Here is a 16,992-nt window from a genome sequence, read left to right on the forward strand (position 1 = left end):
TTACTGTTATCCAGTAATTTTGAACTTTCAATACACACTTTTATTTTCACATGCCTTGATAACTCACTTTTCATGTGCATTTCCTCCTTAGCCCAGAACACAACTGCTAGGTTGCCTCTAAAAACTAGCAGGCACCTACATATAAGCCCTATTCTTATTTCCCTTCATTGGATTCCAGTGAAATGCAGAATGCTTTTTAAAATTATTATTAACAACATATAAAGCCTTTCATTGCCAGTCCTTCCAACTGTCTGAACAGGGTCTCTTAAGCATGCTCTTATATTAGAAGCCACACAAGTTTTCATCAGCCTATGAAATGGGCTGAATCAGTAGTTGGTTTTCCCTAATATTTCTCCCATTATATTTGACCATAGCAACACCATATGCTTGTTTGTTTGTCTGTGTGCTGGAACTTATATTCTTACCTTAAATGTGTGGTTTTATCCCGATTGTGAAACACTTTGCAACTGTGTGTTTTAAAAGGTGCTATACAAATCAAGTTGTTATCATTGTTATCATTATTACCTGTCAGGGATGCCCAGCCTCTTCACACTTCTGTACACAGATAGAGTATTTGCCACATGTCGGTAGTTGAACCAGAATCTGGATGTGCACACCTGTTAATAAAGGCAAATGAAGAAGATGCACATATATGTCTTCTGTTGTTCCTAACATCATCTATTAGCATTTACTCAACCTGAAAAATAAAAGAACACTCACCAGAACGGCCCAATTGTTCGTATGCCCACTGCTGAAGAACTGCCCTGCGCTATTCTGTGAAATAACCGAAAGAAGGTGAATAATTATCTATGTTTTATCGGGATTTGGGGTCATATAAGCAAGTATATTCAGCATCAACAAAGCTAGCATGACAGCAGGGCTGGCTAACATGACAACGATGTTTCTACCTAAAAATGCAACAAACCGAAGGGAAAATCGGAGCTACGTGAAAATAATAAACTCACCTCGATGTTGATGCTGTTTGCTAAAAAGCATGCTGAAAATAATCCTAATAAAGTTAGTATTTTCATTGTGCAGCTCTGTTAGCAGTGGACATGTAGGAAGTGAAAACCGGTGGATCCACTCAGCAAGTGTTTCCGGTGGCAGACATTTTCAAAATAAAGGTTTTGACGTGGAAGATGAGAAGGAGAAAATGGGGTGGGGGTTAGCAGTTTTAAAACAAATTGAGTTTTCTCTCGAGACTGCAGGTTTAATTGTCATTTGTTTCTGATCAACTTAAGTGCATATCCATTGTATATCTAATATATCTAGGCTCGTGTAACACAGCAGTAAAACATACTTACAACATATAACAAGAAGAGCACAAACATAATACGTTTATGAGAAAGAAAAATAAAACATTAATATAAATAAAAACTTAAATCTCTTGCTTTCTTATTATTTTAGAATAACTAACCTAATTCAAGTTAATCCTGTTCCCATAACACTGAAGGGTCATGCTTGCACGCACGGGTTAATGTTAGGTTTCCTCCTTCAAATGACGGAATTCGTCACCATCATATGAACGTTTTCTAGATCTAGTAATTAATGTAAGTAAATGAAGAAAAAAAACAATGTTTCTGTATAAAAAAAAAAAAAGCTGGGGTTTATTGGAGAAATTTATAGACATTTAAAATGTTTTTAACTTTATTAGTTAATCAGTTGCAGCAGTTGTGTTAGTTTCTCCTCGAGGGTCGCCATCCATACGTTAAGCTCATGTTCTCTGTTTCTTTATTTCCTTGTTTGTTTTCTTGTCTGCTGTTTTGTTTTCATTGACATCAATTTTTAATTCCAAAGAAAAATACAAGAAAAAAAACCCTTTGTGTGGCTGCTTATTTTAAGTACAAGAGGCTGCAGTACACCTGACATCATCATCATTCTGCCAGATATGACTGGTGCCCTGATGAGAGAAAGAAAAGCAAACTAGTCATCAAATGATGCTGACAGCTTCATATTTAGTTGCCCTTGTTAGCTAATTGGTCAGGGACTCAGTAATGAGAAGTGACAAGTATATTACAGGCAGTAGACATTAAAAGTCTCGTGGTGTTACTGCTAAAGAAGTCAAAGAGGCCAGGAGCCCATTGTGAAATAGAGCTACATATCTCCCATGCAATTCTAATGCAACTTCACAACCCAGCACACAGAAGATTTTCTGGGAAACCAGCAGCAAAATCAGTTTTGACACACTGCAGGGAGCCTTTGCAGGACTGCCAGCCACTTTAATCCTCGGTACGTCTCCTGATTCTGCAACTTTTTGACCTGCTTCCTCGAGTAGTGTGCCTGCTAGGAGCTCATCGTGGTAATGTCCTTTGTTAACTGCTCTAACAAAGCAGGTCTCAGCAGCGTACATCTGCTCAATACTCAACTTCAGTCCATAAATTAACATTTTATTTTCAAGCTGCAGTAACTGATTCTGGTATGAAATGGTAACAAGTTAGAATGATAATTGCTTTCTAAAGCATTGATGTGACTGAACTAATCTCATGTTATGTGATATAACAAACAAGTTCGTTGTGGTCAAGAGGATTAGAGGCATTAAGAATCAAATCTTATGGAACAAACCAGGAAATCAAAGTGACCTTCCTTCCTGAGTTGCCTAAAAAAGCTGGACTGACTGTCCACTGGAATCCACCTTTTGCTGAACTTTTCAACCCAACCCAAGCAATTTAAGAGATTATCCAGCTATATTTAGCTGCACCTAGAGTTAGGTTGTTCGGGTTATTCCACTCTGTTAGTCAATTCAATAATGCCACAATTTCAAAGTTGTCTTTACAAAAGTCCAGTGAGCTTCTTTGTATGTATGAATGTGGAGTTTTAAAGTCATTTATTTACAAAGCTATTTACAAATGCAATAAAAATGTGAAGTAAAGACTGACACACATTTCAGTGGGCATTGGGATATGTTGCATGTTTTATTCTCTGGAAGTAATGGAAATATTAAGAAAATCAGACCACCCCCCACCCCACCCACTGGAATAGACTGCAGCAGCCTAATTGGATGAGGGAAGGAAAATGGATAGATCCATCCATTTAGTTTTCTGGAGTCAATAAATATCTCTCATTTCAGAAGAAGTAATAATAATATATATAATAATATAATAATGTCACACTATTAAGGATTGTTAAGGTATTAGTAAGGCATTAGCAAGTGGTAAATTCATCTTTTATATAGCATTACTCCTCCCTAGTTTGCCATTTATAAATATATATTATTATGACTAGGATTATGGTTATGATTATTACTAGCACTGATGTAGTAGCAGTTATAGCTGTAGATGGTGTAAACAGTAAACATTAACAGTAACATTAAACACTTGCTTATACCTTACTAATGCTTAATAAAATGCTACCAAAGTAAAACTACTCCATTACAAACACTGAATTGAAACATAATTATTTTAGTAACAAAATATGGTTACTTAAAATAAACATATTCAAAATTCATATTCTTATGGACTCATATCTGATAAGCTATTTTTTTTTTCAAAAGTTTAAAATAAAAGTAGAATATTTCAGCTACATGTAGACGCTACCATATTTGATCCGCTTTATACCATCATTTTATAACCCACGATCGAATTAATCATGAATCAACACCAACTTTCAAGACTGAGGAGGAACGATTGAAAATGTAGAGCAGAGGCGGTGCGTGCGCTTTTTGGCACACGGCGCGCAACCTCTGTGCCAACCCAACGTCAAGGCACATACACGCATACACACAAACAGTCGGTGCGTGCTGGAAGCAGTCCGCTGTAGAAGGGAAGACGGACAAGCCACGCATCTGCATCAGCGAGCGAGGAGGGTGGCGCGGTGGAATTGCCTGCAGGAATTCAGTTGTAAAGTACAAACAGGAGGCAAAAATGCGCTGAGCGAGAGTCTGTCCGGAGCTCAGTTATTAACCAAAGATTACTGCACCGAGTCGTCTGAAGAAAGGAAAAGAAAATCAAACGCTTTGGAGAAGTTGTCATTTCAGAGGATTTCCGTCTAGAGATGAATACCAACGATGCCAAGGAGTATCTCGCGCGGCGGGAAATACCGCAACTATTTGAGGTGAGAGCTGGTGCACGCTTTGAAGAGACAAACTGGGTATGTTTCGCGCTCAGGGAGAGTACACTAATTCATGTTCCATGCATTGCAAGATGCATGACAGAGTCACGGTAAAGATTCTTCCTTTACGTTATCTGACGGTATAGAGGTGCGGATCACGTGGGCTGAAAGCGTATTTCAGGATTAAACAGTAGCTTAAAATAAGAGGGGAAATCATAATTTTACAAACTCCCTCGTATATATATAACTGCTATTGAAGTCTGCTGGGATATTACGTAAATACGAAAGTTACAGATGGTCATAGCTGGTGAAAGAGATACAAAGTCCGATTAAGTTGATTAATTCCTAAGCAGAGACACATATCAGAGCTCACAGGAATATGATAATGAAATATATTCTTTCTCCTGAGGGGATGCTAAATTGGCTCATCCTCTTAATTACACTCATTCCCCTGCTGCAGTCAAGCTAATGTATGCAAGCAATCAGTGCCTGTTTATTTACAGTCAGTTCAAATTACATTGAGCACTGAAGTGGCACATCATCGTCATCATCATCATAACTGCCTTTGCCTTTCATTCCTTACACTGCTGCCCCGTAACAGTGTATTCATTATCAGAAAATGAGCACATCAAATTGTTTTCAGGAAACTTCACAACGTGCTGCTGGTGGGAGATGTTAGTGAGGGTGGAGATGAAATCCCAGAGGAAGGTATTGTTTTGAAAACAGGATCGAGAGGACAAATGTCACACAAACATACGCTTGTGTTTTGGCTGTCGAGTTCGCTTTCATATTCATCACAGTCAGTGCTGCTCGACAATAACACCAAGGTCATCAGGGGTATGTGTGTATTTGTCAGGCTAAGGCCAATTTCATGGACTTCTGGCAAAATGAGATTTTTATTGCTCTGGTGGAGCCGGGCTAAGGCAACCATGCTCTGCAGTTCGAAACTTCCCCTCATTAAGGTGGTGTGTTCGAGCACTGCCACGCTGTTCCACAGCAGCACATCGTAACAAAGCTGCAGCACTGCCACAGTGAACATCCCTTCTCTAAATATTGTATGAAACTATACATCATAATATCTTCCTCCACTGTTTCCTCCAGAGCCTGCTCACAGGTCTGATGTACTACCGGCCCGATGACCCCATTGAATACTTGGAAGGCTGTCTGAAGAAAGCCAGAGAGCTCGGAGGACCAGAAAAGGTGCGGTGGGATACTTTTGTGGGCCAGGAGAAGAAGTCACTTCCTCCTCTCAATGGAGGCCAGTCACGCAGGTCCCTCTTCAGAAATGGTGAGGAGGCAATGAAACAGATTAGAGCTTAAGCAATTAGTTGCTTGGCTGATTTGTTTAAATGCAGCCGTTTGATTTACTTAAATACATTTTTCTCTTGCTTTCGTTGGGTGAAAATTTAACCTACAGGTTTGTAACCACTGTGTGATCAGGCTCTGGGAATGCTCTATTTTATGTCTTTAGTTGACTAAAAGTCTTTGGCAGATTAATTGGCGCTGCGTTTCATCCCATTCTATTTTTGGCAAAGTTTCTTGGCACAATAAAAGATGCCAGCATTTCTACTTTTTGGCTCCTGCCTTCTTTCTAAGAAAGCCGACAGCAGTGCACATCTTTATTTCACACCAATCTGGGTCCCTGCTTGATGAGAAAGGCGTTTTGATGTTTGTGCTGAGCCCAGAAGCTTCACTGTACATATACACTGTTAAAACTGTTACCACTGTCTTGGAACGAGAGATAGGAAAAAACTTTCAGAGCGCAATGAGAGAAGATGCTTTTTATTCCGGCACTTTAGTGCAAACTATAGCCGTACTTCACATAGATTTTAGACACATAGATAAGATCATATACATCCAAACCACATCTACAAAACTGACTAAAATTTTTGGAAGGAAACCTTCCTGCTTCCTGTTCAAAGACAGCGCGCATAGATCAAAACAGTGCTACCAACACACTGTCCTGTGGAATACACGTAGCTAAATATTAGTCTGAGCAGGAATATGAAAAAAAAGTCTCTCCATTCATCAGTTATTGATTCCCAGCAGGAAGTCCCATATATGCAAAACTCTGTTTGAATTTGCAAAGCAAAGTGGAGTTCAGTTACAGCTGTCGTAAGCTAATGACTTCTTCCAGTTCAGCCATTCACCTTTTCTTTGAAGCGCAGCAGGAATGTACACAGCAGGGACCCATGAAAACCAAAACAAATTTCACCCATGCCATGCAGATAACACAGATGTATAGATCTACAGTTCATTAGTTCAAAAACATTTTGTGACGACATTTTATTTTTTTATATTTGACTTCCTCTTCTTGTAATATTGTGGCAAAAGAACCTGGAAACTTTGCCTGCTGCAGTGTTTATCTCCTGGGAACTGTAGGCTAAATCAGGGTTGTTGATTTCTGTTGCCTTTGGCTGATTTTTGAAGCTCAAATTTGACAGCCTCCAAAAATGAAAAAATAAATATAGCTGCAAGGGAAGCCCACACTCATTTATTCTTATCTTGGCATGATTACCTTACTGATATGTTGAAAGTTTTAAGTTGTGGCATGTTAAGTTAAATGAAACTGTTTTAATTTTAACAAGCGGAACTGTTTACATAAAACATCCTCTGGTCTCTTCTGATGCAACGAGTGCATGCATTGTCATGTGTTGTCCTTGCTACTAACTGTATGGTCAATCCAGTTACAGTCACATGAAAACTATAACAGCTCCTGCTTCTGTTGGAGAAACTTGCACTTGTTATTTCTGTCTTTGCTAACTGTGTTATTGTTGTCGAAGCTGTATAATTGATGCTTTCATCACCAGAGACAGCAGGACAATTACCAAACCGAATGTAGCAGCTGTGTTTAAATTCATCACTCTAACTGCTTCATCTCTAATTTACTGTTTGTTGAAACAGACATGATTTATTTGGGGGTTTTCTTCTGAAATGAGAGTCTGAAATAAAGTCACAACTGCACATATAAAAAGACAGTGCAGACTTGTAGCATTGTTTAGCCGAGTATATCAGCAGACACGAATGGTTTGAGAAGTTCATCAACACACAGATAAAAGCCGGCCTGTTTTGCTTATTTAACACTTTCTATGTGTGTATGTGTTTGTCTGTGTGTCACAGTGTTGCCAGACAGCCCCAATTTCCCCTACAGACGGTATGACCGCCTCCCTCCCATCAGCCAGTTCTCCATCGAGAGCGACTCTGACCTGTCGGAGACGGCGGAGCTCATAGAGGAGTACGAGGTGTTCGATCCATCCAGACCACGACCTAAAGTCATCCTCGTCATCGGTAAAGAACCATTACAACAGACAAAAAAAAAAATACCCAAAACAAGCAAAGCGCAGTTACTGTAACTATAAATAGCATCCACTCACAAAAGAATGAGGAAACTTTGAGGCAAAATCAGGGTCAGGCTATTTTATATTATTTTCCTAATCTGATGTATTGGATTTCAAGCACTCATCCAGATTCTTTGGTGAATCATGCTTTCCACTAGATAATAAACAGCAATTAAGATGCTTTCTGTTTGTGTGTTAACAGAGGATAACATTGCTGGGACTAGAGCTGCATCCATTTGTACTAAAAGATCAGCAAAATTACAGAGTGGAGGCTTTTATTTGCCCTGCTGATCTAGAAAATAATGGCCTGGACAGGAAACTATGAATCGGGCTTAAACAATTACCAGAGTTTTTCCTGGTATTTAAATACCAGTAAAAACACTGGCAACATGTTTTTCCTGGTATTTAAATATGACTCCACCTCTCTACACTAGTGTCAGCAGGGTAGATCTTATGTCATGTCACTCACGCTCTCCTAATCTGATTTTCCTGACGTGCCTCCATTAACCTGTCAAATGCATTCATTAATCTTATAAATTAAGTGTGGCAGCTGCACAGTGAGAGTAATGACTGTTTCGGCTAGACTGAAAAAATGTTATTTATGAACTCTTTTTTAACATAGTTTATTAGAGCTTTTTAATTAAGCACAAAAAGCACTCCAGTCTCTGTTAAGAACCTTTTAACGATCCTCCGCCGTAGTATGTTTCGCTCTGGGATTTTCACACCCTGTAGAGTGGACGATAGTTTTTTTGTACTTGCTACACAAAGCTGGTTCCGATCTCTTCTCCGTGAGCACACTGTGGCCTATTTTAAAGGGGAAATAAACAGGGTGACATCAGCTGTCATCTCTGTAGAGGATCATGGGAAAATGTTTTGTCTGTCAGGTTCACGAGAGAGACAGATTGACAGATGCGTGTCATTGAGAGGACTGTGGGAAAGACTGGGTCAAAGATAACAGAATAATCCAATGTAAGATGAGGCATACATTTGCTACACTGGGATCCTTTACAACTGGCAAGGAATTTCAAATGTTTCAGGCAGCTTAACAAATATCTCCCAAAATAAACTGCTTCTGTGCAGTTTCGCATGTATTTTGTCTGCAAGTTAAAGGTACAGAGGCTATATTTCCCAGGGAGAAAGAAAGTTGGTGTGGGATAAATTCACTCTGAGAGATGGAGAAGGATGTAAGAACAAGAGGACAGAAGAGAGATTATTTGATGAGATTATTTTCATTGATAAGGACTTGAGAAACTGGAAATTTAAAGCTCAGGTGATGTTCTATTCTTAAAATAAAATCAGATTTGGATCTTCTGTATGCCTGATGTGCTGTTTTGAAATTATTTGAAAAAAAAAAACTATACAGTTTTGTATAATATAGAGCAGGTTAGTATGCAATACTGTGGCAAAGTTTACCCACTATGTTCGAGCGATGCAAGGTAGACTGTGGTGTTCATGGCCGATGTTAGCGTGCATCAAGAATAGCAGTGGGACAGGAATCCTACTTCAACCCCTGGAGCTGACTGAGAATGCAAAGACACTGCATGCAGAAGAGGGTCGTCAGTCACAAGTTAGGTAGCTTTCTATGCATACCATTTCATCTGCTTCACTTTTCAGACGCCTTTTGCATCAGACCTTTACATGATGAGACAAAATAGTCATAGGATTGAGGATAACCTTCTTCTCTAAATATATTTGTGATTTTGTGCTTATTGCACACATACTGTACACATGGATATTTTGGGCACAGCTTCCATCTTAGCTGAATCTCAGGAGCCTTTTGTTTAAAGCATCCCGAGGCCTTGATTGCTGTAGTCCATTGTGATATAAACCCTACACCACCCAAGAATATTCTAATTATGATAGCTAATTATAAGATGAACCCAGATACTGCCTGCCTCTGATGTCAGTGTTGAAGAAGAGATTTGCTGTTTCACTGAAACTCGTTTTCAGAATTTAAATCTAACCACCAATTTTCACTTATTTTCTTCACTTGGTTGCACACTCTTCATCTTTTTAAAATCATTTCTTAAAGTGGCTTCACCTTTCTTCACTCTGGAATGGCTTTCAGACTTTGGGGCATGCACCATTTCTGTGATAACACTCAAACAGCACTCAGGTTGTCAGGCCTGTAAAATCCAAGTGAAATCTTTTAATGGGCTGAAACCTAACAAATTGTGTATAATGTTTGTCTTGCGGCAATTAAACACATGAATGATAATGATTAGATTTCATTATGGTCATTTTAACTCAAAATGTGTGTTTTACTGAACTGGGATTATTTTATGTGTAAATCCGTGTTGCTCTAAGACAGCATATCCCTCCTCTGCACGTCCGTATCCTGTTAAAACAGTGAAAATGATTATTTGTTATCAAATGTAGGAGGTTCACACATACCTGTTTCAGACACACACACACTCCCTTCTCCCCCTGCACACACATATACCATAACACACAGTCATGGAGAGACACATAGCTCAATCCCAAACACCCTCCCACTTACGTGCAAACACAAGCAGACTCCTGCACACACACAGTCTCACAAACCCTGAGTATCTCTCACTCATACACACACGCGCCTACGCTAGCACGCCCACACGCATAATGTTTCACACCTTCTCGCGCGCACACATGCACACACAACAAAAATTTTCCCAAAACATCAACAGCTCTCCCTTTGTGCCTAGGTGGCCCTGGCAGTGGCAAAGGAACGCAGAGCCTGAAGATTGCCGAGCGCTACGGCTTCCAGTACATGTCTGTGGGCGAGCTGCTGAGAAAGAAGATGATCCACAACGCCACAAGCAACAGAAAGTGGAGCCTGATCGCTAAAATCATCACCAACGGAGAGCTGGCACCACAGGTAGCAGAGACACAGAGAAGGAGAGCGGGTGAAGGGAGGGGGTGACACAGAAAGAATATGAGAAGAGGGATGAATGCCAAGCCTGTCCAATCACTCTCAGGTCATTATACCAGCATGCGTGTAACAAGGGACTAATTAGCAGCATCCATATCACAAGCGTGTTGGAAAGAGGCTTTTCTGTCCGTCTTAGGAGCATCCATCTTTGCAGGATAATTATTGTGCCTGGGAGGAAAATCTATAGAGACCATCCTTTGGCTGTTGGAGGTCCACTTTTTTAATCACTATACAGTGCAACACGTGTTTAACATGAACCCTTTCTGTCCCTGTGCTACAACAAGGTTGTATCTGTTATTGAAAGGCACCCCGCCCTGTTTGGCACATTCATTTGGGATTAAAGTAGATGTAACATTTGTTGTGGTTCATTTCTGTTGCATCAGATTTCCATCTGAACATTTTACAAACTGGCTCAATAACATCAGAGGCTCATTGTTGTAAGGCTGTTTTTTATGCTCTGTAGTTTTGATTAGTAGGCGTTTTTCAAATCTTACTCTGGTCTAGTGATTTGGACACAGAGATTTATTGTATTTCAAAATTCTCTCAAGTATCTCTTAATCATCGAGCCCAAGGTTGTCCATTTTTGGCTTTGCAGTTGTGGAGCTGTTGCAGATTGAACTTGAAAATACCTCTTTTGAGGGGACAGTTCAAAGAATTGGTTATGCTTTGAGGGGTTGTGGTTGTTAAGGTTTGGAAATGGATCTAAGAAGAGTGGAGAGAGTAAACCATTGCAAAATGATAAATAGACAGGTGTTTTAACCACATATGGGTCATCTAACTGTTACCGTTTGAATATTATGGCTGTTTGTTATAACAGCCATAATATTCAAACATATCCAATATGATCTGAAACAGTCAACTTCCATCCACCCACACATCCTTATTCTTAGCCACTAATGCAGCTTAGGGTGCATAAGGGTGCACACCTGCTGCGTTTTGTCAGATTAAATCAAACTCTGGTTCAGTTCCCCCGTTTGTGCAGATGTGATCATGGTATTTACACTCGAGTTCAACCACAGCGAGACTTCTTTGAAGAAACTGGTTTGTTTATGGTGAGAATGTCATCCGACCCACATCCGGCTCAACTACCACGTGTGAGCTTCAAGTTTGAGCTAAACACCGTCTGTTAGCCAAAACCGATCAACTGATTTTGAACGCGGTAAATAAACTGTAGGAGTGAAAATTCCCTTAGAGTCCCACCGGAGCTTGAACCTATTCCAGCTGACAGGCTGATTGGAAAAAGCAGTAACTGCGCCATACAGATAATCAGTCTGAGTTATGTGTCTAAATATATCAAAGGGTGAAAGGTACTAATGGGTCAGAAGCTGTCTCATTCACATTGACAAGACAAGGTTGTGATAATAATTAGAAGTTTATGTAGAAAAGATAAGAGCAAATGATGATGAACATGAGGAGGGTGGAGTGAGAAGTGTTAGTGATGTCACAGACGTGCAGATGTGTGAAAAAGCCATTTGCAGTATTGGTGTTGTCAGTAAAACAGATGGTTTCTAGGATGGAGGGAGAAAGAGAGGCCAGACCTATTTAAACTCAGTTCTGAGGCTTTCACAGGTGTACCCAAATCCCACTAATGGCCCTCCCTGCCTAGAGACTACTGCAGGAGGAGCACCCTGGAGTGTAGAGTAGAAAGTGGAGGGACTATAAGAATCAGCAGAAACAGGGTTTTCATCAGATATTCAGTTTCTTTTTTTTTTACTGCAACACAAAATTGTAAATAAATAATTTCAAAAGCACAAAAATGATGTGGCTTCTAACTCCAAAAGGAGTCAGAAGCCACATCATTTTGCTGCTGCATCAACCACCAAATACATTTTATATTCTGTATCTCATGACAACAAGTGTCATTACATATTTGTATAAAGAGACTTCTTCATCTTATTCTCTGTGAATTGTCACAGTTAAAGACCAAAAAGACTCCGTAATAATAAGATTCAGTTAACCAATCAGTATTAGACTGGTCATCAACAGCAGAGACAGCAGGGTAAAGTTTTACATGGGATCACACCTTAGTAAATAAAATTCCCTAAAGAGAGTCCAGGGCTATTATTAAATATCCTGAAAAAGCTTTAGAACGGTCTTTGAGTTGATAGCATTTCACTGCAGATATGCTGTGAAGAATAAATCCTCCCAGTGATGCAAAGAAGATGTGCAAACCTAAAACCACAAAGAACAAAGAGTGTTCGTCCTTCAGGTTTAATTTCCTGCCAGTACGCAGATTTGAAATGCCACTTCTTTATCTGAAACTGAAATCTCAGATAATATTCTAAGTTATCTACACACAGCATGTCCGTAGAGAATTTTGAATAAAAAATATACAATGTAGTACCATACATACTAATATTTATTTTCCAATGAGTCATTATGTTGCCTTTAGCTAAATTCACTCCTTTTTGTTAACCATGAAGCTGTTGAAAAGGAGCCTTTTTGAAGCAATTACATCATTAAGTAGACTTTAGGTGTTAAAGTGAGGCATGTTTATCCATTAAATTTTCAAGTGTCATTCACCAGCTTCACCTTCTTGTCCAAATATGAGCACTTTTGACTCCAGATAAACAAGACGGTGAAGTGACAATTTCTTGGCTTTAACCTGTAGTTCACAGTTATTGGGTAATGTCCCAGTGATCGCGTTCTCTACCCCTGTTTGTGTATCTGCAGAATCTGCAGGTGAAGGTAAAGCTTTGTGCCAAAGATTTCACTTTTATCAACATTTTTAGTTTAGTTTTCTACAGTTGTACTCATTGATCAGTGTGAAAGTTTACCTTGGTTATCCTTTGGATCTAGTGGAAGCCCAAAAACCTGACCATAATCCCAAAAAGCCGAGTCAGCAGAGAGTAGGTGAGCACAGGGCTTAGTCTAAACAAGCTACATTTGTTTCCTCATAAATCAATTACCTTTAGTGATATAAGCAACTTGTCTTGTGAAGACATGACATGGGATCAGGGTCCGATTAGTGGCAAAACTATTTATATATATAGAACAGACAGAGAACAAATAAAACAAGGATGCACAAACATTGTGGTACTTGTGTGGAAATACTCTGCTTGGGTTTCACTGTTTAACACAAAATGCAGAAGCACACTTTGATAAAGTACTTTTTCAGATGTTGGAGGTCTTACCAGGAAATGCACGCGCTCTCTTGTGGTTTTTAGGCTAGAGGAGTGATACCAGAGTTTGTGCCACGTGTTTTCCTGTATTAACCTCTGGGAAAAATAAGTATGTCACTAATGCTTCTGTGTATTAAGCTTTGGTTAAACATGAATATATTTTCTGTAACGATATAAAAGCAGCTATTAAGAGTTCATCTTTTGCATAAAATGATGAAACTCCCACTTTTCGGATGTACACAATGAAAACACCCAGACGAATGATCTATAAACTGTAATGTACTGGTTATATAGCACACTGAACAATTGTAACACAGACGCGAGCCCCCACCTGCTTAATGACGTACTTCTCAGGTTCTGTTGCGTCATGAATCACCTTCAGGAATCGCTTAGTTCATCATTTATCATCCCTTACTCGCACGTCTGGTAAGACATCGCTTCGCGGTGTCGCCATTCACTACATGTCAGTCCAGCAACCGGTGAGATAAACGGCAACGTGGGCCAAACTGCAGACACATTAGATATGATGAAGTGACTTGCGGCTGTTAGGTATTTAATTTCCCACCATAATTAGTTTAGCAAAGCAGATTAGAATTTGGTTTCTTAATGATTCTGCATATAATGAAGGAGGCAAAAACGCTCCTGAGTGTGTAAGAAGGCTGTTATTCAGAAGCTTTAAACAAGAGCCCAGATGACAGTACTGTTTTTGTGCATACTCAAGGACTTCTTACTGATTCACAGCTGGTCTTTAGCGGTGTCTGAGGTCATGTGCATTTTTTCTCCCATTTTATTCCACATGAATTCAAAAGATTTATTAATTATAAATTATAATATTGCTTAAAGAAGAGTTTGGAGTCATTTTGATCATTTATCAGTGAGTCTTAGATTCAAGACGTCATGGAGTTTACTTTGAGAGTTGAGTATAAAGCCTTAGAAATGGAAGAAGTCATATGGCATGGGAGTGCATGGATTTGCTTTCATGAAAAGCAACAGATGAGAAGATGAATACCGCTGTCATGACTGAGAGTTAAACATAAAGCTGGAAGACTTACACTCACATTAACCATGTTTACCACAGACAAACTTTTGGGATACATAAAGTATATTTTTGCGCCTGTGGTCAGAAGGTTACATACACTCATTATAATAATTAGTTTGACAGCACTTTTTGGATTAACCAATACCCAGAACAATGGGAAAGTCCAAGGAGCTGAAGATCAAAGAGAACTATAGATTTACAAAATCTCTTGGAGCAATTTCTAAACGGGTCATCAAACAATTGTACATAAGTACAAGTTATTCAGATGTGTCACCACTTTGCCAAGATCTGGAAGATGACCCAAACTGACCCCTTCAGGTGAAAGGAAACACTTTTTGGGAACAGCCCAGGAACCATCCAAGTCTCAAGCTTTCCATGAACTGAAAACTGCCTTTGATACCAGCATCACTGTCCACGGGGAAGCACCATGAATAGGACATAAATGAATAGGCTGGATCTCAGGAGGATGTATATTGAGGCTGTATTATCGTTCCAAGTGAGAAAAAGACAGTGCAAAGAAATCATTAAAAGTCCAAAATTACCCTGTCACTCATGGCCATATTGATTGTATGTTAACCTCTCTCATCTATCTTTTCTTAAAAATCTAAACTATTATAAAGGTTCAGTTGTTATTTGTTTCCAGGTCAAATGACTCCATGGGTATTCATCATTTCCAGCTTTCACCTCTGTCCTTTAATATTTGTGGCTTTTTTTTTTTTACTCTCCATTGCAAATTTCATTGGTCTCAGTTGAAGCAGCACTCAAATATTGTTCAGTCAACACTCAGTCTGAAAAAAGTTAAGTAAATATGAAAACTGTCAATGATCTTCTGCTTTTTGCACTTACTTATTAATTCTGATTTCTGGCATTTTAATCTCAATAAATCAGAAATAACTTGTCTACTAGGAGTACGAGTTCCGAGTGACTTTTATTAGTCGATTTACTGAGCAGAGATCTAAATACTATCTGTGCCTCACAGACACAACATGTCCTTTGGCATTATTGCTTTGATGGCCAACAGTAAATGAAAACTTCCAGCTTTTCCCACTGGACATTTGTTCTGTTAAATGTCATCTTTCAGCATGCAGGGTTAAAGGTTATATTTTAAATCAGATTACAGCCTTTTGCAAAACCAAACAAAGTAGTTTTCAGTGCACACATGGAGCACATAGCACGACCTTTTGGCTGAGAAACTTGTTCCTAACACCGTTGTCACTCTTCCAACTTATAAATACAGATTTTATTGCATGTTAAGTATTACTGCTTCCAAAGAGTGGCAGTATTTGATGTCCAGAAATCAGAAATGATTGGGTTTACCCACATTAAGATTCCTGCATGTACCATTTATAGCTAATTCTCCCCCAAAGGTAAAGAGTATGTAATTAGTTTGTTTGTCTGCGTAGCTCTTTGCTTCTTAGCAGTCTAGCATCCGGTTTTCGTGATATCATTTTCAAATTTTGTGTGATGGTAGATAACAGAAATAGGTCGAGCTGATTTCATTTTGGTGAAAATCAGGTCAAGGTCAAACCAATGTGAGACACAGTAAAAACTTTATATTACACACAGACTTCTATTTCTATTTATTTCTATTTTTTTTATATAACACTTTTAATTACAACAGTGGCGTTGACCAAAGTGCTGTACAAACATACAAATTACACAATAAAATAACACACAATAAAATAGCAATATCAATTAACATCAATGCCAAATAGCTAATAACAAATAAATAACTAAATAGCTCTCATGCAGTATTAAAAGCCAGTGAGTAGAAATGTGTTTTAAGACACACAGGGACAGAGAGGCAGGGTGTACCAGGGTGTACCCTGCCTCTCGCCCTTTGACAGCTGGGATAGGCTCCAGCGGCCCCCGCGACCCTGAAAAGGATAAGCGGAAGCGAATGGATGGATGGATGGATTTAAAAAGCTTGAGGGTAGGAGCCTGTCTAATGTGGAGAGGCAAATCATTAAACATTTTAGGCGCCACGACCGCAAATGCATGATCACCTCTAAGAACCAGCCTCGACCTTGGTGTGGCCAAGAATCTTGACCTCCACTGTTAATGACCAAGGTCAAAGTTGACCTAGAGAAAAATTCAATAAATAATATAGGCATGGAGAGGGCTGTACAACGCAATTTTTATTTTTTCAATACCACACCCAATGATGTCACAATGATGCAACAACATGCTGACATCAGCATGCTGACATCAGCATGTTGCAATAAAAACATCATAAAATATGAAAGTTTTAGTGTAGGCCTTGCCGTCTGGGGGAGTTGCGCTCTCTGAGTGCTCGTGTTTTGGTATAAAATGGTAGATTCAGGTGAGTTCACAAAATCACAGGTTGTTCATTAAAAGTATTTCTCTACCAAACTGCTGAAAGAACCACCGTATGGCTTCACTGTCTTGGAGCCATATATCATTGGACTATAAAATATTGTCACCATTTTAAGAGAGACTGAGTAGAATTCAGGGGTATTTTAGTTTACTTTAGTTCTTTCTTCAAAGAAGGAATTATCTGTAATATTGGTTATA

At 39.1% G+C, this 16,992-nt stretch overlaps 2 protein-coding genes across 2 annotated transcripts in view; one reads left to right on the forward strand and one right to left on the reverse strand.

Annotated features, from left to right (window-relative positions):
* Positions 1–1,103, reverse strand: part of pigk (phosphatidylinositol glycan anchor biosynthesis, class K) — a 32,688-nt gene extending 31,585 nt beyond the window's left edge. Inside the window, exons 1-3 of the mRNA XM_076877085.1 lie at positions 966–1,103; positions 721–774; positions 526–617 (exon numbers count right to left, since the gene is read on the reverse strand). Of these exons, the coding sequence (XP_076733200.1) occupies positions 526–617; positions 721–774; positions 966–1,031 (212 nt within the window). The 5' untranslated portion in view covers positions 1,032–1,103. The remainder of the gene's footprint in view (positions 1–525; positions 618–720; positions 775–965) is intronic.
* A 2,570-nt stretch (positions 1,104–3,673) lies between these two features.
* The window catches only part of ak5 (adenylate kinase 5), a 103,121-nt gene continuing 89,802 nt past the window's right edge, over positions 3,674–16,992 (forward strand). Inside the window, exons 1-4 of the mRNA XM_004555225.5 lie at positions 3,674–4,050; positions 5,149–5,335; positions 7,168–7,335; positions 10,070–10,242. Of these exons, the coding sequence (XP_004555282.3) occupies positions 3,991–4,050; positions 5,149–5,335; positions 7,168–7,335; positions 10,070–10,242 (588 nt within the window). The 5' untranslated portion in view covers positions 3,674–3,990. The remainder of the gene's footprint in view (positions 4,051–5,148; positions 5,336–7,167; positions 7,336–10,069; positions 10,243–16,992) is intronic.

This window comes from Maylandia zebra, linkage group LG18 (genome assembly GCF_041146795.1).
Source record: "Maylandia zebra isolate NMK-2024a linkage group LG18, Mzebra_GT3a, whole genome shotgun sequence".
NCBI classification, from domain to species: Eukaryota; Metazoa; Chordata; class Actinopteri; order Cichliformes; family Cichlidae; genus Maylandia; species Maylandia zebra.